This window comes from Lagenorhynchus albirostris, chromosome 1 (assembly GCF_949774975.1).
Source record: "Lagenorhynchus albirostris chromosome 1, mLagAlb1.1, whole genome shotgun sequence".
NCBI classification, from domain to species: domain Eukaryota; kingdom Metazoa; phylum Chordata; class Mammalia; order Artiodactyla; family Delphinidae; genus Lagenorhynchus; species Lagenorhynchus albirostris.
This window is the reverse complement of record NC_083095.1, coordinates 189,046,908-189,072,696: the sequence shown is the minus strand read 5'-3', so window position 1 is coordinate 189,072,696 and position 25,789 is coordinate 189,046,908. Positions and strand designations below refer to the sequence as shown.

The window sequence follows — 25,789 nt, the reverse complement described above, 5'->3', positions numbered from 1 at the left end:
ACAGCATGTTGAATAAACTATTCCCAAAAAACTATTCCCCAAGAAAAACACAAAGAAATATGTTTACTGAAGAAGTGTAAGCAGATTGACACTCAACGGGTCTTCTCTTCAAAGGGTCTGTCTTAAGCAGGTTGACACCACAAACATTACTGTAACTGGAAGCAGTTTAAAACCATGAATAAGTAGTTACACTGAGTTTTCATATTGTCAGTTGACATGATTACAGAATTACAAGAAAATACTTTCATGAGTTTTAAAAATACTAAAAAAGCTTCAGTACATAATGATTTTATGAGAGGAATGTGCCAAGAAAACTAGATGAGAGAAAAAGAAAGTACCTTTTCATTAGTACAGTCACTGGTATACAAGGTATGCCCACGTTCATCCAACTCTTCTGACCAACCCCTTGGAGGAGAACCACACTGACTATCTGACTGGCTGTAACAAACGCTGTGGTAGTTTTCTTCTGATGAAAGAAGCTATAAATAGTCAGAAACATAAGGATTTTTCTTCTTTGAACATATATATATATGTGTGTGTGTGTGTGTGCAGCAGTTGAAAATCTAAGCAATTGACTTTATTTGGCTACACATACTAATATATCTTGAATATATTTAAATATTTAGTTTTCAAAACAAATTGTTTAGTCTTTTTAATGGTATACTGTTAAGTGGTAAGGTGAAATTAGTAAGTTATTTTATTGCATTAATGCAAGCCTAGAAAAATTTACTATAATGAAATTGAGAACAATGTTTTCAGACTGAGAGATCAAATGCTACCTTCTATTTAATGCTGCTTTTGAACTGAAATCAGGCTAAAAAATGACAGGGGTGCGTGTGTGTGTGTGCACACACCCATGTGTAAGCAAAGCAGGAAGTGAGGGCACTTCTGTAGACTGAGATTCTTGAAACTTCTCACCGATTTATTGCAAGTTCCTAGCCAAATGCCCCGCAGAAAGTGCTCAATATATGTTCAACTATTTTCTTAAAGCGTGTGGGATGGAGATGGGGGGAGAAAAGACACTAGCTTTGTAACACTATATTTTATGTTCTAATTTATTGTCAAGTTTTCCTAACTCACTCAACCAAATGCTTCTTAAAACTATTCAAAACTACACTTTGAAAGAAGAAAAAATAATATTGAGAAAATACAAACACAATACAGAAAGATTAAGAAATTCAGTATGTAATATTTACTAGGCTAACTCTAATGTGCAAATGACCCTTCCAGGGTCACGTTCAGGTAAAATATCTTCTACAATTAAATCTACTCAATCAGACTGGATTTTCTACCATAATTTGGTCTGAAACACTAAGATGTGTAGATTCTCAATGCTGTAGAAGTAACATACGTAAACATCCTAATGTTAGCAATACGTTCACAAAAACTGACATAGACAACTTAACAGAAGTCTTACGTAGAGTGAACTATATATGTTTTGTAACAGTAACGTTTTTAAAAAATGAAAAACCTAACTCAAAACTCAGGATTTATTTTAATTTAATTGAGACCACTTAAAATGTAAGCTCATATAGGAGAGGTACAGTAAAATTTTTTAGAAACAGTAAAAGAAGGCAATCTGTACAGGAAAATATTATTCAACCATCAAAAAAAAAAAGAAGGAGGGCTTCCCTGGTGGCGCAGTGGTTAAGAATCCTCCTGCCAATGCTGGGGACACGGGTTCGAGCCCTGGTCCAGGAAGATCCCACATGCCACGGAACAACTGAGCCCATGTGCCACAACTACTGAGCCTGCGCTCTAGAGCCCGCGAGCCACAACTACTGAAGCCCGCGTGCCTAGAACCCATGCTCCGCAACAAGAGAAGCCACCGCAGTGAGAAGCCCGCACACCACAACGAAGAGTAACCCCCGCTCGCCGCAACTAGAGAAAAGCCTGCGTGCAGCAACGAAGACCCAACGTAGCCAGATAAATAAATATATAAATTTATTTATTTTAAAAAAAGAAGAAGAAGAAGAATCCAGAAAGGTAAGTACAATAAAAAGGCAGCTTTCCCCTTGATGGCATTTGCCAAATCCTGAACTAGAACATTAGCTTTCAAGGCCATGCAGAAGTGCTGGGGAACAGGACTCGGAACAACCTAAGGCAGTGAGTCCCACAAGAAAGAAAGGGGACCCCAAAGAATTATACCTGCAGTTTACGGGGTGAATCAGAAACAAATCTTGGCCCTTTATTCCATGCTAGGAAAATCACGGGACTAATCAGGGGAAACGGGGGAAGAACGCAACAAGCCACTCTTCATGCAATCCAAAATTACTACTACCTAGGTGGCCTGTGAAAACGCAAACTGAAAATTTAGTTTCAAATGTTCACAGCATACTAGTTTCCCCAGGCACCTGGCAGAAACAAAAGCAAATCCTCTCTGAAGGAACAAACTTTCAACCCTAGCATTAAACTTGCTATATATGAATTTCCAACAACTATAATCTCACATTAAAACACACACACAGGGCTTCCCTGGTGGTGCAGTGGTTGAGAGTTCACCTGCCGAAGCAAGGGACACGGGTTCGTGCCCCGGTCCGGCAAGATCCCACATGCCGTGGAACGGCTGGGCCCGTGAGCCATGGCCACTGAGCCCGCGCGTCCGGAGCCTGTGCTCCGCAACGGGAGAGGCCACAACAGTGAGGCGCCCGCATACCGCAAAAAAAAACAAAAACACACACACACACGATGTAAAACAAACACCATGAGTGAGAGTCAGCAGAAGAACAGCATATTCAGACTCTTAAAGACTATATACTGAAATTAGCAAAAATAAAGTAGAAAATAAGACTTAAGAAAGATATGACAAATAAATGCAATATGTGATCCTTCAGTGGATCCTTCACTGCAGGAAAAAAACTATAAAGGATATGAGTTGACAAGTGAGAAACACGAACATTACCTTTGTATTAAATAATATACTGATATTAAATTTCTTGGGTATGATAAAGTATTTTTCACACACACAAAAAAAGATTTTGCTGGAAACAGTCCTTATACTTAGAGAATAAAACATTATGTTGTCTGGTCCAAATGATTCAGAGAAAAAAATTACTGCAGAGTTAGAAGGGTAAAAGGAGGGAGAAAGTAACAAGGCAAATGTGGTAAAGTGTTAACAACTTGTAAATCCAGATGAAGGGGACCTGGCAGCTCACTATACTATTCCTTCTACTTTTTTTGTATGTTTCAAACTTCTCAAAGTAATTAAGATAGGGAAGCTCCCCAAACAAATTTAAAATAACACATTTTTTAAATTCAAGGGTTGGTTTAATATCAAACAAACATACATGATGAAGAGAAAAAGAGCAAACAGGAGCTTGGCTTGGAAATGACTGGGAACAAGCAGAGAGAGACACAGCAATAAAATGTTAAAGTATAAGGGAAATCAAGAGACATGATAAACGGAGCGAGCAGACTAACTGTTCGTCTAATCAAAGTCCCAAAACAAGAGGAAAGAGAAAATGGGACAGGAGCTGTATAAAGACAATGCCTACGAGCTTTTCCAGAACTAATCAAAGATGGAACGCCTCAAATTTGGGATTCCCAACAAAGCCCCGGAAGGAAATAAAAAAGATAACTTCACCGAATCACATCATAGTGAAACTACAGACACGAGATCCTCAAAGCCACCCACAGGAAGGGATCTACAAGCTGAATCTTCCACATCAACAGTGGGAGCCAGAAAACATGAGAATAAAGTCTTCAACGAACAAGGGAAAAATAAAACGCCATCAGCTTAGAACTGTGCACCAGGTGAAGATACTCTTCAAAAGTAAGGATGAAAAACAAATTTCCAGGCAAATGAGAACTAAGATTCTATCACTAACAGAGGCTCACTAAGGAAATTTAAAAGTAGGTACTTAGGACAGTATGAAGTTATCCAAGGTAATCTAATTTGCCTAAGAAATGTGAAAAAAGAAAGTGGTACGTATGAGGATAAATTTTGAGCCACCATGTAGAACAAGTAGTAAGGGAGCTAAAAAATAGAAATAAAATAAACAACAATAGCACCGCTGCACGTATAGTTTCTGTATGGTTTCAAAAGGAGCAAGAAGAGCTGATTAACCGCAGACTTTGATCAGTGCGCCAGTTACAACTCCTGAGCAGGCGTTTCTCCTCAGCAGCACGGTGGACAGTTAGGGCCAGATTGTTCCTCGCGGTGGGAGCTGTCTTGTGAACCACAGGGTGCTCAACAGCTTCTCTGGCCTCTACCCACGAGGAGCCAGTAGCCCTCGCTGAGTTGTGACAACCCAAAATACCCCCAGACATTGCCTAGGTCCCCCCGGAGACAACACTGCCCCACGTGAGGACCACTGTGCTAGGGCAACCACTGAAATAACAAACTTCTGGGTTAGGACGAAAGGGCGAGCATCTGCTCCCTCTCTAACCCTCCTGAAATAAAAGTACCGAAACAAGCCTAGAAAGACCCGAACCGCCAAGAACAGGGAGAACACAAGGAGACACAACAGCCACAAAACTCTGGAGGCTGAGAAGCAGATGAACAAACACCTAAATTATCCGCAAAGAAAGCAGAATCTAAACTGGTGGGGGGGATGGGTGCCGGGGAGGGAAGATGAAATGCAACAGGTCTGCAGAGCGAAATCTTCAAACGGCCCAGGAAGTGACAGTATTAGGTCCTCCTGGAACCGAGGGTACTGAACTGAGGACTGAAATCGCCAGACTCCCCTTCCTCATGCCTGGCCACTAGGTGTGCACCCCTCCCTTATTCCAGCCCAAGTGTAGGGTTTTACTCCCTATCAAGAGGGATTCTGAGTTGGAAGACAACAGGCACGACTGGGACGCAGGTACCAAACAGAAAGCGGGGAGACTAAGGAACTACGTGCAAACTAAACGCCGGGTACCAAGACCCAGGCGGCCCTTACTACCCAGGCGTTAAGACTTCTGCAGAGACGGGTCAGTCTGAAAGGGAAGACCGAATGGTTCCAACACTGGAGACATCCCACACGCAGCTGACCGAGATCGCCATAAAGTCAAGTTCAAAATGCCTTGCAACTGTGAGAAGAAATGATTTCCAACCTAGAATTCTTCACTCAGGCCAACTATCGATTAAATAGGAGGGCAGAATACAGACCTTTTCACACACAAAGTCTCAATGTTACCTCCCATGCACAACCTTTCTCAAGAAGTTACTGGAAGATATGCTCCAGCCACTCTGGAAATACCTACTTTACACAATACCTGCAGAGAGTGAGTGGTGTGAGCTCAGACTCTGAAACACTAATCACTCTCATCTAGTCACTGAAATAGAAAGCTAAGAAGGGCTGTTAAAGTTCCCATGTATACTTCAAATTTCTTTAAATTATTCTACAATTTAGCCCTTACCCCAATTCTTCCAAATTACATGATATTACTTTATTATTGATACACAGGACAACTTATTTTCAAATCTTTCTGGACACACAAATTCAAATCACTTTCCTAACGTTTTCCTATTATAGTAACACATGAACAATTTCTCACTATCCTCCCACCTCATTCCTGAATACTAAAAGTACAAGTTACCACCAAAGCAAAGCTATAAATAACCAACTGAAAAACAGGATAAGACAAGGGGTCATTAACTATAAAAACCTTCCAGATTCTGCTAGATACAGGATGTGTTACCTGATTTCTCCAGCTCCTACCTATAACTGGAGTTCTGTTCTTACTGTACAAGCCAGCTGCTCTCTCTAAGAGCAGGTGTCCTGTGCAGGTGCGAGGACCGCCGTCTACCAAACAGCAGGATTTAACTCCATTCTATCCACGCTACCCAAGCTTCTCCTGCACACCTGAACAGTCCCAAGGACTCTCTCCAGGCCTCGGAGACGAGTGTTTCTCAAAACACCGCTGGCCAATTCACCGCACCACCCTCTGAGAGGTGGGAGGGAAGTGAAACCAAGGCAGGTGGGGAGACAGTATGGACACGTGTTAGAGAAAATAATGATATAGAGTGAATTGTCAGACTTAGAGGGTGGTCCTTTGTTCGCAGCAAAGGAATTATACTTATTTCCCCTACATAGAAATAAAAAGTGATCTTGTATCTCTAACAAAAACTGACAAGTACCTTGCTAGCCCCACCAAACCATAAAGAAAAGTGTCAATTAAATAACTTTGTTTTTATTTGTTTGGCTAAATCATATCACATATTTTCTCTCCTTTTTCTAAAAGATGTCACTCCTTGGGCAACAACAATGATTGAATTAGTATCTTCTAGCGCATGAGGGAAACTACTGCCACTAGGCAACATTAACCCAGTTAATTCTAGAACTAGTAAGCATGCTACAAGGCTAGACGCTGTCCACTAGTTAGAGATTAGGAAGCGACAAGCAGTAATATAATAAAACGTGGAAAAAAGATTTAGTATCTTAGAGATTTCAAGGGTTAGAAGCAAACTTATTCACTTCTTTGAGGAACAAAAAGAGAAAAAGCTCGGTAACTCACTGGTTGACCCCCTAACTCCTCATACCTCTTGATCTCCTGGACTCTGGGAATCTCCTTTGCTTATGTTTGTATCTCGAGTCCAACGAGGGGGTTTCCAAGTTCTTTCCTGTGTTCCTCTGTTATAGTAATAACAACGCCCTGAACTATCTTTATGAGTTTCCCATTCTCCATTAATCTGAATTGCTGGGCTTCCAGGGATCGGGGGGAGAGCCGACTGGGATATTTTCAGTTCTTGCAGGTTAGCGTAGACAGGAGAATCTGGCCGCCCTTGATGTGGAGGTGTTGTCGCCTGTGAAAAATGTGAAATATCCATGTTTAAACTGGCATAACGCTTATAAATTAAACATGAGATTTATAAACATAAATACTAATTCATTTTAAAACATATATACAGGTGTATATATTCTTTATAAGGAAATAAGAATTTAACAGTTTTAATATTCATAGTTTGAAAAAAAAACATAAGCTTTAAAGAGAATCCAAAGTGTGCCTGGGCTTCCCTGGTGGGGCAGTGGTTGAGAATCTGCCTGTCAATGCAGGGGACACGGGTTCAAGCCCTAGTCCAGGAAGAGCTCACATGCCGCAGAGCAACTAAGCCCGTGCGCCACAACTACTGAGCCTGTGCCCTAGAGCCCACGAGCCACAACTACTGAGCCTGCGAGCCACAGCTACTGAACCCGCAAGCCACAACTATTGAGCCCGTGAGCCACAACTACTGAGCCTGCACTCTAGAGCCCGCGAGACACAACTACTGAGCCTGCATGCCACAACTACTGAAGACCGTGCACCTAGAGCCTGTACTCTGCAACAAGAGAAGCTACCGCAATGAGAAGCCCGTGCACCGCAACGAAGAGTAGCCCCCGCTCACCGCAACTAGAGAAAACCTATGCGTAGCAACGAAGACCCAACTCAGCCAAAAATAAATAAATAATTTTTTTTTTTTTTAAAGCGTGCTTAATTACTTCCCCTCACCCTGAAAGAATACTCGACTAGAAGTCAGGAGCTATGGGTTCCAGTTCAAGATCTGGCCTAACAAGTTGTAAGACAACAAAAAAGATCACTTCATATCTCTGAAACTGAACTTTTTAATCTCTGTAAGTGAAGAAACTGGATTAAACCACCTAGTCCCCATTGGCTCTAAAATTCTATGATTTTAGGCAATTTTCAAAATATAAAAAGTCTTACATATAGGTAACTCAGCATTTATTCAGAAAACTATCAAAAGAAAGATTTCATATCCTAAGCTCTAATATTAAATCAAGAATATAAGTAAAAGACAAAGGAGACACAATACTTCAGGTAAGAATTTACTACATACTACTTCTCAGCTATAATTTCTCAGTAGCCATAAACAAGTCTTTCCTCTCTTCCTAGTCTACTTATTTGTGAATTTCCTAAGACTGGAAAAACAATTAGTAGTAACTCTGATGTACATGCTTATTCAGTCTCAACCTTCAGTTTTACTTTTTATTTTTAAATGTCTCACTAGATGTCAGTCAAGAGCAGAATACTCTTCATACACTTTGCATAAGGACATTGTAAACTGTATTAAGTTAGAATTATAATTGCTGAAAGAAAAAGTGCATGTCTGAGAACGCCTTTTTAATACTGTGTGTTTGTATTTGTGTATACATCTTTCCTTTTACAAGAGGGTTTCTCAACCTCAGCACCACTAACATTTGGGAAGAGATCATTCTTTTTGTGGGAGGCTATCCTGGGCATTGTAGAATGTTCACTAGCATCTCCAGCTGCCACCCACCAGATGACAGTGGCTTCCCCTCACTGTGACAATTAGAGTCTCCAGACACTGCCAAATGTCTCATGGGGACAAACTGCCCCTGGTTGAGAACCTTTGCCATATCAGTCCTAGAATTATTCAGATGTTCAATTACTTCTATAATATACCCATAGTTTTATGAACACTTGAAAACACTGAATTAAAAAAGGGAAATGTGGGCCATCATCAAAAAATCTTCAAACAATAACTGCTGGAGAGAGTGTGGAGAAAAGGGAACCCTCCTGCACTGTGGGTGGGAATGGAAACTGGTGCAGCCACTATGGAGAACAGTGTGGAGGTTCCTTAAAAAACTAAAAATAGAATTACCATATGATCCAGCAATCCCACTACTGGGCATATACCCAGACAAAACTATAATTCAAAAAGATACACGCACCTCTATGTTCATAGCAGCACTATTCACAATAGCCAAGACATGGAAACAACCTAAATTCAGCAGAGGAATGGATAAAGAAGATGTGGTACATATACACAATGGAATATCACTCGGCCATGAAAAAGAATGAAGTAATGCCACCTGCAATGACATGGACGGACCTAGAGATTGCCATACTGAGTGAAGTAAGTCAGAGAAAGACAAATATCATATGATATTGCTTATAGGTGGAATCTAAAAAAATGGTACAAACTTATTTACAAAACAGAAATGGAGTCAAAGATGCAGAAAGCAAACTTTTGGTTACCAAGGGGGAAGGGGGAGGGAGGGATAAATTGAGAGACTGGGATTGACATATACACACTACTAGATATAAAATAGATAACTAATAAGAACCTACTGCATAGCATAGGGAACTCTACTTAATACTCTGTAATGACCTATATGGGAAAAGAATCTAAAATTAAAGAGTGGATATATGTATACGTATAACTGATTCACTTTGCTGTACAGCAGAAACTAACACAACACTGTAAATCAACTATATGCTAATAAAAATTTTATAAAAGGGAAATGTGGATGGATACACTGAATCAGTTTTATTGAAATTAAAGTACTTTAACTGCTAAAATATTATTTGCCTATAAATTAATTATAATGAATCTAAATTACAGAATAAGCTTTACAAAAGAAAACAGTAGGGACTTCCCTGGCGGCGCAGTGGTTAAGAATCTGCCTGCCAATGCAGGGGACACAGGTTCGAGCCCTGGTCCGGGAAGATCCCACATGCTGCGGAGCAACTAAGCTCGTGCACCACAACTACTGAGCCTGCGCTCTAGAGCCTGCGAGACACAACTACTGAGCCCACGAGCCACAACTACTGAAGCCCGTAGGCCTAAAGCCCGTACTCCGCAACAAGAGAAGCCACCACAATGAGAAGCCCGTGCACCGCAAAGAAGAGTAGCCCCCGCTCACCGCAACTAGAGAAAGCCTGCATGCAGCAACGAAGACCCAACACGGCCAAAAATAGAAAAATAAAAATGAAAGAAAATAGTAAAACTAAGCCGAGACCTGAATACATTTATAAAATGGTTGCCTTTGGTCTTTTTAAACATGGTAATTATGCAAATATTGTACTCAGTGATACAAATTAGACCATTTTCCTATAAATGTTAGCTTTGAATTTAGACTATCACCAAACAGCATTTTTCTATGAAGAAAATCTATCCATGAAGACAGATTTCCATGTGTTTCTCTTCCAGACTAATTCCATATCCTGATGACTTGGCTGGATAACAGTGCTTCTCTGACTAAAACCAACCCTGTTAGTATAACAAGTAATTCTATATAGTAAATCATTTCCCAGGACCTTATCTAGAAAATTCAACAAGTGTTAAAGTTCTTTGCTCCTGATACTTCACTAGACTTGGGGAAATAAAGGCACCAAGAAACAGCAACTTTCTAAACAATGTTAGAGACACACTGTACTACGGCTTTAAGAAATAACTAATTCCTGTTGTTTAAACAATCCAAATTTAAACAGTCTTCCCAATTAAAAAAAACTGAAATGCCTTAACAAAGTTTATAAGGCTAGCATAATTCTGAAACAAAAGCAGAGAATTAAATGAAAGAAAAGTACAAACCAATGTCACTTATAAATATAAATGAAAATATACTAAATAAAACATTAGCACTCAAATCTAGCAATGTATTAAATAAATCAGGAAAAAGTGGAAATATTAAGGGAGTCTGCCTTCTGGAAATCTCTTACTGTAATTCTTTACATTAACAGATTAACTTGATCATCTCCACAGACACCAACAAAGCTACTGATAAAATTCAACATGGATTCAGGATAAATCTCTTAGCAAGTGAGGAACAGGTGATGCCTCCTTAATTTGATTTTTTAAATTATTATTCAAAATAAACATCATACTCAGCAAGACACTGATAGAAGCATTTTCATTAAAGTCAAGAATAATTACAGGGGGAGTTCCCTGGCAGTGCAGTGGTTAGGACTTGGCACTTTCACTGCCAGGGCCTGGGTTCAATCCCTGGTCAGGGAAGTAAGATCCCGCAAGCCACACAGCCCAGCCGAAAAAAGAAAAATCCCAGCATGCCAAGTATCACGGCTTTTATTCAACAAATGTGCAATACTAAGATATGAAATGTACTGAGACACGAAAAATGAGTTAACTCATAAATACCCAGTAGGAAAACAACCCTGATATCTGTCACTGACATAATGAATATTTGAAAATCTAAGTCCATGAAAACTACTTAGAAGTTTAATAAGTTGGCCAGATAAAAAGATCATTTAATCAGTTTCTGATACATGAGCAATGACAAGTTAGAAACTGTAACAGAATTTTTTAAATCTCATTCATACTAAGAACTGTTAAAACACAGTAAGTTTAACAAAAAGCTTTAAAAAAATAAGCTTAAAAAAAATGAGGAATACTTCTAGATAAACTGTTGTTGTTCCTCAATTTTGTAAATGTGTTCCTTCTCATAAAATTAATCTATACATTCTACAAATTCAATGCAATGTTTGGCACACGGTATAGTTAGTTCACAGCCTTGCATACAGTAGCACTGAAGGAAATTTGTTGAATGAACAAACAAGTGAACAAAAGAATGCAAACATATATACCCAAGTAAAAGCAAAACTGAAGGACTTGGAAACGGTTACATGTGATAAAGAGAGGAAACTAGGAAATCATTCACATTTCTAGTTTGGGAACAAGGATGGACAACTGTGTCACCATTTAAGACAGGACTAAAAGTGGACTAAGCATCAAACCCTCAGCAGTGCTAAGGTTACAAATATGATTAAAAAATTAGTCTTCGTCTTCTAGGACCTCATAATGTAGTAAAAGAACATGAAACAAAGGTCATTTAAATGCATAACAGACCTCATGCTAGAGCTACACATGGGACAGTGTAGGAGCAAAATCGAAGAGACTTGGAACCATGGGAATAAGCCTCAGAAATGAATACATCAGAATTAGCCAGGTCAAAGCAGGGGACACAGGAGGCAGAAGAACAAACGTCTGAAAAGCACGGTGCATTCAGGGAAGGATGCCGGCTCAGAGGGCAGGTGAGAGGAGAGGCACGAGAAAGATGTAAAGAGAAGCAAATGCCAGAACAAGGAGAGTTTGTGTGTCATGTTCAAAAGCAGACGTTACCCAGCAGCATTTAGGGAATAACTGGAGAAGTTAAGCCAGGAAGTATATTCTGAGTCAAAATTTTTTAATACTGCAGATTTTAGATGAACACAATTAGAGGCAGCGATCAGTTAGGAGGTCGGTACAGACAGAAGATGAGAGAGGCAACAGGCCAAGAAGAGTAGGAATAGAGAAGCAGGGTCAGATGCAGGAAACAATTAGAAGTTACATTAACATGCAGATTGTATGTCTGTTTATGTGAAGCATGTTTTTTGGTGTGTGTGTCTTTAACCATGGGTTAAATAATGTCAAGATGAAGAACAGGATAAAGAGAGGAACACAGAGGAGTTCCATTTAGATTGTAGGAGGTTGGAACTCCTTTTCAAGTCCAGTGGAAATGCTCAGACTGTCAGGTACCCAGATTGGGAGCTCAGTACAGAATCAGTGCTAAAAACATAAAAGTCATCAGCATACTGGTGGGGCCAGACCTTAAGGGAGCGCACGGGCGGGGGGGGGGGGGGGGACAGGCCCCTGGGGAGCACCACGCAGCTGCGTTATGAGGTAAAGTGAGGAAACAGGCATGAAGTTAGCCTGAGGTCTGGCATGATGACCTCTGGTGGTGTTATTACAACTACTGATGCAATTAATATAATTAAGGTACTAAGCAAAGTAAGAGGATCCAGTAAAGGAAACAGAAAGTCAGAAGTAGACAGCCTGACAGGAAAAGATGGTATTTAAAAGTCAAGGATGGGCTTTCCTGGTGGCGCAGTGGTTGAGAGTCCGCCTGCTGATGCAGGGGACACGGGTTCATGCCCAGATCTGGGAAGATCCCACTTGCTGCGGAGTGGCTGGCCCCGTGAGCCATGGCCGCTGAGCCTGCGCGTCCAGAGCCTGTGCTCCGCAACGGGAGAGGCCATAACAGTGAGAGGCCCGCATACAGCAAAAAAAAAAAAAAAAAAAAAAGTTAAGGAGAAGGAAAATTTCAAAAGAAGGGGAACTTGTTTCACTCTGAAGACTTCAATACGAGGGCTGTGAAACAACCACTAGATTCAGGGGTTAAGAAGACATGAGGGGGGCTTCCCTGGTGGCGCAGTGGTTAAGAATCCGCCTGCCAATGCCGGGGACACGGGTTCGAGCCCTGGTCCAGGAAGATCCCACATGCTGCGGAGCGGCTGGGCCCATGAGCCATGGCCGCTGAGCCTGCGCTCCGCAATGGGAGAGGCCACAGCAGTGAGAGGCCCACGTACCGCCAAAAAAAAAAAAATTATGAGGTTAATGAGAAAAGCAAAATATAAAAGTGCATCTAACTTCCAACTTAAAATTTTAAAGTATGAAGAAGAACAAGCTAAAACATTATGAGTACCTGGCAAGGTTTTCACTCAGATCTAATGGAGAGATCAAAAGTTTCATAGACAAGCAAAAGCTAAGAGTTCAGCACCACCAAACCAGCTTTACAAGAAATGTTAAAGGGACTTCTCTAAGCGAAAATGGCCACAACTAGAAACACGAAGACTATGAAAGGTAAAGGCAAATACACAGTAAAGGTAGTAAATCAACCATATATAAAGCTAGTAGGAAAGTTAAAAGACAAAAGTAGTAAAATCATCCTATCCACAGTAAGTAAGTGATACAAAAAACGAAAAGGTGTAAAATACGATGTCAAAAACAGTAAACCTGGGAGGGAGGGGAGTAAAAATGCAGGGTTGTTAAAATGCGTTGGAACTTAAGAGATCAGCAACTTAAAATAATCATAGATACATAGATATAAACCCTGTGGTAACCACAAACCGAAAATCTATAATAGATACACACAAAAAAGAGAAAGAAATCCAAACACAGCAATAAAGATAGTCATGAAGTCACACAAGGGAAGAGAAGATAGAAATATTGAGTCACTATGTTGTGTAACAGGACCTATTATTGTGTTGTAGGTCAATTATACTTCAAAAACAAACAAATCAACAAACTCATTGAAAAAGAGATCAGATTTGTGGTTGCCATGGGGGAAACTGGATGAAGGTGATCAAAAGGTATATAAGATAAAGAAGTACTAGGAGTGCAACGTACAGCATGTTAAATATGATTAACGCTGCTGTCTGTTACATATGAAAGTTGTTAAGAAAGTCAATCCTAAGAGTTCTCATCCCAAAAAGAACTTTTTTTCTATTTTTAAATTTTGTATCTATATGAGAAGATGAATGCTCACTAACCTTACTGAGATAATCACCTCATGACGTACGTACACCAAATCATTATAATGTACCCCTTAAACTTACACAGTGCTGTATGGCAATTATATCTCATTAAAACTGGAAGAAAAAATTTTAAATTAAAATTAAAAAATTTTTAAATCCGTTTTCTCGAGAATTCCCTGGTGGTCCAGGGGTTAGGACTTGGCGTTTTCACTACTGAGAGCTCAGGTTCAATCCCTGGTCGGGGAAATAAGATCCCCAAAGCCACTAGGCATAGCCAAAAAAAAAAAAATCTGTTTTCTCTGCACAATGTAATTATATTTTTTTCTATGTGCTTTATTACCTAATTTCATCACAATGAGAATTACTACCCATAGAGTTTGATTAGGACAAGAATCTGGGGCATCTGTCTAGTCTACTGGACTCATAAAGTGACAGCAATAGTATTAACACTATACAAACTAGTGTTTCTTAAGGGATGGTCAATGGATCATCTATAACAGACTCATCTAGGGGTGCTGATTAAAAGTCTTGTTACTGGGGGTGGAGAGTAATGGGGGTGGGGGTCAAGAATCTATATTTCTAAGTACCCTATGTGATTTTCATGTATACTATTATTCAGAAGATATTCAATCTTTCTGAACGAACTTAGGGCAAACCAGGCCCCTGGTCCAATACACTTGTATTACAAAAAACATAAAAAACTTAAAGACAATTCTTAAGTCCATACCACCAGCTTCTTACTCTGCAGATAATTCAAAGGAAGAAGTCTTAAAAGAATAAGCAACAAGAAGTACTTCCAATATATGAATCAAATAAAAATTAGTTCTCAAATATTTATAAGATTTAAGTATTACACACTTAAGCTGAACAAACAGCCTTGTTCATGAACTGTCACGAACAAAAATGAGTGGATTTTTCATACCAATAAAAAAATCTTTAAAAGGAGAACACAGAAACAAAGTTAATTTTATGGGTCATATCTGTCATTAATTAACAACTGAACTGGGACCAGTACCTCTGCACATGACCCAATTTAATATTTAAAAAAAGACCTGGCCTGTTCCACTTCTATCTATATGCAGACGAAAATAGTCTTCCCACTGTCCATAGAAAGGAAAAACTGGGGAGCCATATATAAAGAAGGTAACTTTAAACTTCGATTGTACCTGAATTCTTACTTTTATACCAAAAATACTGAGATTTGGCCCTCTTTACTTTTGACATTCAGTCACTGTTTCTAAAATAAACTTCAGAGAACAGGAGAATACATATTAGCTACACTTCTTGTTTCTTAATTAGCATATGCTAATCTGTACTAATACTTAAGTATTATATCTACCTTACCATAAATGACAAATTATATCTATATTACTGAATATCAGTAATTTATATTATGGAATAATCAGTCCCTGCAGCCTATAATCATACCTTTAGATTTAGATTTATGGGGGAAAAAACATATACCAAAGTATCAAACTCCAAAATGGAATTCTAATTACTTTTTAAATTCTATTTTAATTCATGTGGAAAAATGACATTTATGTGCCTTTGGTAATTTACCTGCTTAAACTCTGCTTTACCATAATTGCTAATTATAATAACATCGGGTCAGTTAACAGAAGGAGGACAAAAAGAAAAAATATGGTCAACAAGCCAATATTCAGTTAAAATAGGACTGAAATTTGTTTCAGTTTCACAACTGAAAATTGCACACCAACTTTATTTATTTATTAAATTTATTTATTTTAGGCTGCATTGGGTCTTCGTTGCTGCATGCAGGCTTCCCTCTAGTTGTGGCGAGTGGGGGCTACTCTTCATTGTGGTGCGTGGGCTTCTCACTGCGGTGGCTTCTCTTGTTGCAGAGCACGGGCTCTAGGCGCGTGGGGCTCAGTAGTTGTGGCACACAGACTCAGTACTTGTGGCTCGCGGGCTTTAGAGCGCAGGCTCAGTAGTTGTGGCGCACGGGCTTAGTTGCTCCGCGGCATGTGGGATCTTCCCGGGCCAGGGCTCAAACCCATGTCCCCTGCATTGGCAGGCTGATTCTTAACCACTGCACCACGAGGGAAGCCCTGGACATCAACTTTAAACTGGAAAATGCAACTTTCCAAAAGACAATATTCTCACTTAAAGTCAAATTTTAGGGGGAGAAGGGAAATATATTACCCTCTGTTTAATAATTTTTAAATACAAACACTTGCAAGTTGAAGTGTTCATATCTTAAAGCATGGCTGCACTGAGATTTCAAGCTCTGTACAGTATTCTGATATCTTCTGCAACTCACTTATTTAACTATCATTTAAGAACTAATTATGAGCCAGGTGGGAGATGAACATAAGACAGTCCCTGTCCTTCAGGGCCAGCAGCCTAGAAAAGAGGAAGAGACAGGCAGAACACGACTCCAGGGACAGGAGCTGAGAGTTATACAGAGAAGCAGCAATAAACAGAGAGAAGAGGGTGAGATGGGGTGCTCGGGAAAAGGCTCCCGGCAGGTTTAACTGCATCTTTAAGGAAAGCAGGAGGAAGCCTGGGACGCCAGGAAGCGGTGAGGACCCTCCAAGAACACTCACGGTCTTAGTGTTTAAGCTGACATAACACAAGGAAATGAAGCACAGTCTTTCAATAATGAAACATAACTGGTAGCTAAGTGAATCCAGTGCTGTGAAAAGCTTTCACAGATATTATTTTCATGGTCAATAAATTCTTTTTCTTACTGGTTTTCTAGTTATTGCAACCCAAGGCTGCCCAACTCCTCCGGGGCTTGCTGTCTCACATTCAGCTACTAAAGGTTCCCATTCCACCTGGCTTCTGTCCTCCCCCTGCTCCGCGGACGGTGGCCAACGACCTGAAGGAGCCCTTCACGTCATCACAGGTCCATCACTTACGCCTCCTCCCCAACAGACATAAACAAGGCAGGTCCCAGGCGGGAAGGCACGGAGACCTGACGGATGCTCGTTTCTGGGAACCACACAAACACACTGGAGTCATTCCTGTGCCACGAAACCTGCCATAACCGCTGCCAACAGGGCAACCGGGCCACGCCATCAACAGAAATCGCTGTGGTTCAGGACTCTGGACCTCCAGGGTGGGTAGATAGCAGCTGACAGACACCAAGTGAAGAGCCCAGGGGCCTGGAGCCCAACACGTACATAGTCGTGAGGGGGTGTGTGTACAGTTGGGAGGTTTATCATAAGTAAAAGATCTGCCAAAAAGGGACAAGTGACAAACTTCCCCTTGGAGATCAAGCCCACAGCTTCTGTCGTCCTCACGTGGGTCCTTCCTGGGCCCAACTACCCTGTAGCTTGTCGTGGACCTTACGACACCGCAGTGTCATCCCACATGGGCTGCCTGCCTTTCCCTCTGGAGCCTGATCGCCTTTCACGCAGAAACGTTTGCCTGGTTTCTCGCTTCGTCTTTGGCGCCAAGCACAGCACTCGCGCACGGTAAACACTCAGGATGTTCTTAAAGGAAAATTACCTTTATAGAACTAAAGAAGCTATCAGGAAATCCATGCACTAAAGTTAATTTCCTACTCCTGTGTTTACAGTCTCCCTGGGAAATCTTAACTGACTCCATCCACTGCTTCAAAAACATCAAACTCTCTCTCAAACACCCACCTCCCTCCCCTGCACAGCAGATGTGTTGTGAAAGACCTCCTGGCATGGACCCTCCAGACGCTCAGACTCATCACCTCCTCGGCCTCAACCTCTGTCCGTAACACACTATCCTAGTATCCTCACCAGTTCAAACAACGGCATCACGAGCTCCTCAGGGAGAGATCTCAAAGTCACCCTGTGTCTCTTCTCTTCACCTCAATGAGCTTCTACTAACTCTTCCCCCTACTCTGTCTTGAATTCCTTCCTCTCCTATCCCAAGACAACCACCTTAATCGAGGTGGTGAATAAGTGAGGACAAGTCCCACTTCTTCACCTTGTTGAACTGACCCTCCAGTCCCAAGAGTTATTCTCCAAAAACAAATCTGATCTCGTTACTCACCCACTTCAAAAACATCAATGAATATTTCACTGACTGTAGAAGTTCAAATATCACAGCAGAGAATTGAAGGCTCCTAAAAACTTCAGTCCCAAACAATCTTTTCTGCCTTTTATTGCGACTGTTTTTACATTCTTTGTCCAAAACCCCCATGTTACTCACAATTCTATTAATGTCATGCTATTTTCCCTTTTTACACATTCAAATCATTATCCCTCTATCTACAACATACTGTTCCCAACCACCAACCCGTGAACCACATATAAACCATAACGAGTTGGTTCAATGATCACTTTCTCTTTGAGATGCCCCTCTATTCTTCAAGGGCAGAATTCGTAGATTTCCTGTGCCTCTAGAGCAGCGCTAACACGAATATCACGAGTCAGGTGATTTAAAATTTGCCAATGACCACATTAAAAAGGTAAAAATAAAGAGGTGAAATGAATTCTAATAGTATATTCATTCATTCAACCTAATATTCAAAATATTAGCATTTAACTGTATAATGAATATCAAAATTATTGAGATATTTTATTTTTTCTGGACTAAGCCCTCAAAATCCAGCATGTATTTCATAGCATACCTCAATTCAGATCCTAAACTTTCATCAAAAATACTTGATCTGGGGCTTCCCTGGTGGCGCAGTGGTTGAGAGTCCGCCTGCCGATGCAGGGGACACGGGTTCGTGCCCCGGTCCGGGAAGATCCCGCATGCCGCGGAGCGGCTGGGCCCATGAGCCATGGCCACTGAGCCTGCGCGTCCGGAGCCTGTGCTCTGCAACGGGAAAGGCCACAGCAGTGGGAGGCCCGCGTAACGCAAAAAAAAAATAAAAAATAAAAAAAAATACTTGATCTGTATACAGATTTCATAAAATTTACAGTTGAAAAATAGATTCACAGACTCAAATGATTCCAAACAGTCTTAAAAGTTTTCCCATAAATGAATCAAGTAGGAGTTTTAAAATTTTAACTTGGAATAACTGAAATAAAATAAAATAAAATAAATTCAGTTCCTCAGCGTCACTAGCCACATTCAAAGTGTGCGATTACCACACTTGGCCAGCGGCCGCTAGACCAAATAGGGCCAGCTGGCAGCACCTCGTATTCCCCTGTACTAACTGTCCCCAGCACACCCCACAGTAATTAATTGCTGTTCTTCTGCCTCCCAGTAAACTGTAGGCCCCTGAAGAGTTCAGAGCAAGACCACGTCTTAATCATCATATGCTTTCAAAGTCTAGAACTGAAGATCCCTTCTCAAGCCCTGACTCAGACTCTAATGATTTCTGTTTTCCCAGTAACTGCTTTCCCAGTCCATAGTATGTTTTAAGTAGAAAGGTAATGGGGATAGCTGCTAGATACTAATATTTATTGATGAAACCTCATTATTAATCTGTGTTAAAAGTATTCAACAAGAGATGCTCGTCGTTGGTCAGTTAAGCAAACAAAATTCCTCAGCAGGACATAATGCTGAGATAACAGGACTTAGTTACTATTTTATGCTGATGAAGCAACAGCGCAATGGCCTGGTGCACTGCCATTCATTATTACAAATCTCCCTCCCTGGGAACTTGAATGGTAACTCTAGGATCAGCACCCAGGGGATGACTAAAGAATACTCTGCTGCTGAAATTTCTAGAAGGTAAAAGTTTATGGTACAATTACAAAGGAAAAACAAATGCATCTGTGTTTAATTATTGAAAGCACGTATTACATGTACAAATCTAAGCTTAGAAGCTGAGGTATCTGGCAACAACAAAAAATATAATAATTTCAAAAAGATACAAAATTAATCCATAGTAATATGGGATACATTTAAAGGGCTGACATACTATCTTTCCTCTAATTTTCTGACAAATAACTATCCCTTTTTGCTTTTCAAAACTAAGATTCTGGAAATAAAATATTTTGAAAAACTTTCATTACCTAAGTAAAATAATTTATAAATTGTTATTTCGAAAAAATACAACTAAATAAATGGGTTTCTAACCTACCACATGTCCTAATTCATTAACAAGTCTGCATGAGAACACTGTAATACAACTCCTTGGATAATCTATTATTATATTAATTCCAAACTGAGTGTTAGTTATAAGTTTTAAAGCATTACTTCCTTAAAGCTATATTGAAAGAAGGTCTAAGTATACAAAGTGAATAAGAAGCTGATGATTTACCATCATTTTGATTGCCCAGCAAAAAATACTTAAGCCCTGAATTCCTTAAAAAATATTCAAAATAGGTATTAAAATATAGTATGAATCTATACATATAAAAATGTGTATACTTTCACACACATACATACATGCATGAAAGAAGATCAAAACACTACGTAAGGGGCTTCCCTGGTGGCACAATGGTTAAGAATCCACCTGCCAATGCAGGGGTCACGGGTTCGAGCCCTGGTCCGGGAAGATCCCACATGCCGTGGAGCAACTAAGCCCGTGCACCACAACTACTGAGCCCGTGCTCTACAGCCCATGAGCCACAACTACTGAGCCTGCGAGCCACAACTACTGAGCCCACGTGCCTAGAGCCTGTGCTCTGCAACAAGAGAAGCCACTGCAATGAGAAGCCCATGCACCACAAAGAAGAGTAGCCCCCGCTCGCCGCAACTAGAGAAAGCCCGCGTGCAGCAACGAAGACCCAACACAGCCAAAAATACAATAAATAAATAAATTTATTTTTTAAAAAAACCAGGGGCTTCCCTGGTGGCACAGTGGTTGAGAGTCCGCCTGCCGATGCAGGGGACACGGGTTCATGCCCTGGTCCGGGAAGATCCCACATGCCGCGGAGTGGCTGGGCCCGTGAGTCATGGCCGCTGAGCCTGCGCGTCCAGAGCCTGTGCTCCGCAACGGGAGAGGCCACAACAGTGAGAGGTCCACGTACCACAAAATTTTTAAAAAAACCACACACACACACACACACACACACACACACACACACACTACATAAGATTTTGCAATTTATTTCATGGAATTATGGCTGGTTTTACTTTGGTTTTGTTTATCTGTATTTTCTTTCTTTTTTAAATTTATTTATTTTTGGCTGCGTTGGGTCTTCGTTGCTGCACGCAGGCTTTCTCTAGTTGCTGCGAGTGGGGGCTACTCTTCATTGCGGTACGCGGACTTCTCATTGCGGTGGCTACTCTTGTTGCGGAGCACGGGCTCTAGGCACGTGGGCTCAGTAGTTGTGGCTCGTGGGCTCAGTAGTTGTAGCTCGCGGGCTCCAAAGCGCAAGCTCACTAGTTGTGGTGCGTGGGCTTAGTTGCTCCATGGATGTGGGATCTTCCCAGACCCGAGCTCGAACCCGTGTCCCCTGCATTGGCAGGCGGATTCTTAACCACTGCGCCACCAGGGAAGTCCTGTATTTTCTAATTTATTCTTCAAGGAGCACACTTATTTTGAAGATTAAAAATTTGTGGGAAAAAAAAGCCCATTAGTTTTAAACCCACGAAACAATTCTGGAATGATCTTTAGGGAGTTCTATAGCCTAATCTACAAAGGCAAGAACATTTATGATATCTATGGAGGTCAATACTCAAAACTTCAAGTTTACCCAGCAAGTCTAGAGCAGGCAAGGAGGAAGGGCTTGTTCACGGTCATAGATTATTTTGAGTTCATTCTAAGCCAAAAATGTAGCCACTGAACTTAGAATTATGATCCTCATAATAAGCCACAATGAGAATAGAGTTCCCTTTAGCAAGTTCTCCAAGCAGCTAATGGATAAAGCAGGGTAGGCAGAATGGGATTGTTCTATAATGACAGTGATCAAAAGTCTAGCGCCTCTTTGAGCCGTTCATCTTAAAGTTTCACAAGCTGAGACCTGTCTAGACATTGGGTCATCGTTCCCAGCCCTTCTTTCTTTAGAACCATCAACACCATCCATCTCCAGAACTTTTTTCATCTTGCAAAACTGAAACTCTGTACCCATTACACAATACTCTCCATCCCCCTCTACCCCAGCCAGTGGCAACCAACATTCCACTTTCTGTTTCTATGAATCTGACTACTCCAGGTGCCTCATATAAGTGGAATCACACAATACTTGTCCTTTTGTAACTGGCTTATTTCAGTTACCATAACATCCTCAAGATTCACCCATGCTGTCGCGTATGTCAGAATTCACTTCTTTTTAAGCCTGAAAAACATCTTATTGTATGTATGCACACCCAAACTTTTTTCTATGCATCTGCTGATGGAACTTGGGCTGCTTCCACCTCCTGGCTATCATGAATAATGCTATGAATATGGACATACAAATATCTGTTGTAGTCCCTGCTTTCAATTCCTTTGGGTATTGTGATGATTGACTGGATGTGTCAATTTGACTGGGCTAAGGGGATGCCCAGATAGACAGTAAAGCATGACTTCTGGATGTGTCTGTAAGGGTGTCTCCAGAAGAGATTAGCATTTGCATCAGCGGGCTGCGCCCAGGAGCCTGTCCTCGGGCTCCCCTGGCGGCGCAGTGGTTGGGAGTCCGCCTGCCGATGCAGGGGACGCGGGTTCGTGCCCCGGTCCGGGAGGATCCCACGTGCCGCGGAGCGGCTGGGCCCGTGAGCCATGGCCGCTGAGCCTGCGCGTCCGGAGCCTGTGCTCCGCAGCGGGAGAGGCCACAGCAGTGAGAGGCCCGCGTACCGCAAAAAAAAAAAAAAAAAAAAAAAAAAAAAGAAGACTGTCCTCACCAGTGGCGGTGGGCATCATCCAGTAGTTCAGGGCCTCAACGAAACAGAGGAAGTGCAAATTCACTCTTAACTTGAGATGAGACATCCACGGCTCCTGTCCTAGGACGATGGCTCTCCAGGTTCTTGGGCCTTGGACCACGGGACGTACCCCTCCCCCCACCCCCGCCCCAGGTCTCAGGGTGTCTGACTTGGACTGAATTCCGCTACTGGCTCTCCTGTTCCCCAGCCTGCACACGGCGCACTGTGGGCCTTCTCAGCCTCCAGAACAGCATGGGCTGATTCCTGTAACAACTATGCTCTGATATGTATCTGCATACACCCTGTGGGTTCTGTTTCTCTGGAGAATCCTGACTGATAGATTTATACCCAGAGCCCTTATCTTTTGAAACTGCTTAAGGAAGGCTTACCATTACCTTTAGACGTCATTATCTAAAAATAGCACTGATGCTTTACACGTTTTCTGCTTCCCAACATCTTACGCACACTGAAGACCATTAATCCAAAGGAGAGGGGAAAATCAATCCGCAGCTAAGTTTAAAAGCAATTTGTTTTTGCTCCTCTTGACCTCCTCATATAGCCCCATTCCCAGGGAGAAAAATATAAAACATTCTACTTATATTTCAACGTGCAGGAAACAAAATCCACCTCACAAATGTACTCCAGGTCAACGGAGAGTTAAGCTAGTCAAAGCTGCAGTTTGTTTTCCAAGATCCTTGGTCTCCTTTTAGAGCCCCTTCCAACCTCTCTTCTTCATCACAGCTAGCTCTCAGTTCAGAATTTTCAGAAAAGATTCCTAAATACAGAAGACACGTTTCCCATAAGTCAAATTAACCCCAATCCTCATCTAAAGACTCACAATTACTCCACCCTGTTCCAAGGCTCACTTGAGACATGGTGGCTTCCTCTGTTCCCAAGCAGCTTTTTTTTAAAGATTTTTTTGATGTGGACCATTTTTAAAGTCTTTATTGAATTTGTTACAATATTGCTTCTGTTTTATGCTTTGGTTTTTTGGGCATAAGGCATGTGGGATCTTAGTTCCCCGACCAGGGATCAAACCTGTGCTGCCCCTGCAGCAGAAGCGCAGAGTCTTACCCACTGGGCCACCAGGGAAGTCCCCCAAATCAGTTATTTATATGTTTGTTCCTTTTTATCAGGTATCTGAACATTCACAGGAGAAATAAAAAGGTTTTCATTCAGGGTTCCGAAGTCTCTAGAGAACATCTGCGGCAGAGACCTAAATTCTGTATTAGCTTCTTGCCCAATTTGCCCTTTTGGGATACTGCTGCTCTTCAGAATGAGACATACTGAAAGTGGCATAAAGATGCCTGGTTCCTTTTAAGAGAAGAAAAGGCTGGCCACAGGAAGGAACAAGTCTGGTTATCACAGTTTTCAGGCTCCACGTTCTATTTCGGTGAACGCACTAACATAAAATCTATGATACATATGTGTCAGAGCAAGTAACTGTTTTAAGAGTATCCATACCATTTTTCTAATTACAGCATATTTAGCTTTTATAGGAACACTGAGATTTATTCATTCCTATTTAAATCTTTAGAGCTGCAGCTAAGGAGATAAAAAGGTCACATTCCTCCCCACTTGATTACGTCCGTCACCCGTTCTTTAACAGCTGGCGATTAAGTTATCGTAACTGAAGAATAAACTGATTGTTTTTCTCCATAAACTCATTTAAATTACAGTAACAAAACTGTCCATGAGAAAAATTACTTTAACTAAAACATAAAACAGATGGTTTTTCTATAAAAACAAAAGGTTTTCATCTCTATGTATATGTCACATTACTTGAATATTTAGCAGTAACATCCACATGACATGGGTCTTTCTCAATGCTTTTCTACAGTAAGCACAATAAATCAAGTAAAGGAAAACCTGACATACTCAAGGGAGATATTTTGCAGATAACTGATAAAACTTTGAAACCACACTTTGCTGGCTAGAAAAGTGATGTATTAATAACCTGCACAAAATCTATCTTCCTTTTATAAAAAAACGGAAAATAGAGACTAGAATTAAAAAGGAAAAAAAAAAAAACCTCCAGAAAACTACTCAAGCATAACCTATTGATGTCTCCGATGAAGCTGTAATCATAATAGGTGCAGGCTGTGACCTTTTGCTTAGAATTTTTAACTTTTAAACATCTTGCACTTCCATAGTTTCAAAATCAAACTCCTAAGCTTCCTTTCATACATAAAATTTGAACTGTCTTATACCAGCTGATGAACTTTCTGAGCAAATAATGGCAACAATTCTGTTTCAGAAGCCTTAGATTTCTCTGTATAGCAATGCTTCTGCAGTCTTGTATTTGAGTATTTTATTGAATCTTACACTTTTTAAAATAAGGTAAAACTATGAAAATGGAAAAAAAAATACTGCAGCATCTCCCTATTTATAGTAAAGGGACAGGTAAGATATGGTCCAAATGCAGCCTGTTGCCTGTTTGTGTAAATGAAGTTTGACTGAAGCACAGCCATGCGCCCTTGTTCCCACTGTCTCTGGCTGCTTAATGCCACAATGGCAGAACTGAATACTTGTGACTGAGACCATATAGCTCACAAAACCTAAAATATTTGCTCTCTGGTTCTTTAAAGAGAAAGTTTGCCAACTCCTGTGAAAATGCCCTCCTTGGGCTTCCCTGGTGGCGCAGTGGTTGAGAGTCCACCTGCCGATGCAGGGGACACGGGTTTGTGCCCCGGTCCGGGAAGATCCTACATGCCGCGGAGCGGCTGGGCCCGTGGGCCATGGCCGCTGGGCCTGTGCGTCCGGAGCCTGTGCTCCTCAACGGGAGAGGCCGCAACAGTGAGAGGCCTGTGTACCGCAAAAAAAAAAAGAAAAAAGAAAATGCCCTCTTCAAGTTAAGCTAGATTTTATTAAAACCAAGCACACAAAAATTAGATAGATATGCACTGTGCTGCATTCTTCCAAAGCAATTACTTCAAATAATTACAAACTTTAGATTCCTTCAACCTTGACATTCTCCTTCTCTAGAAATCTCAGAAAGGATGGACAGAAAGTGCAATCTTCAGCTACGTACAAGTGTCACTTCCATGTTAACAGTGAGTTTCAACTGATTTTCTTAATTCACATGTTAGTTTTAATACCTATTTCAAAGATAAGAAATTTTCTCTTC

The 25,789-nt window shown here is 41.0% G+C and overlaps 1 protein-coding gene across 5 annotated transcripts in view; it reads right to left on the bottom strand.

Moving 5' to 3' along the window:
* Positions 1-25,789, bottom strand: part of ARHGAP12 (Rho GTPase activating protein 12) — a 109,983-nt gene that overhangs the window by 41,997 nt on the left and 42,197 nt on the right. For 2 of the 5 annotated variants that reach the window (XM_060162738.1, XM_060162748.1), the window contains exons 4-5: positions 6,467-6,730; positions 339-479 (exon numbers count right to left, since the gene is read on the bottom strand). The exons of 1 other annotated variant lie outside the window; for it this stretch is intronic. In XM_060162738.1, the coding sequence (XP_060018721.1) occupies positions 339-479; positions 6,467-6,730 (405 nt within the window). The remainder of the gene's footprint in view (positions 1-338; positions 480-6,466; positions 6,731-25,789) is intronic. 2 more of the 5 variants (XM_060162757.1, XM_060162767.1) reach the window with 1 other exon arrangement.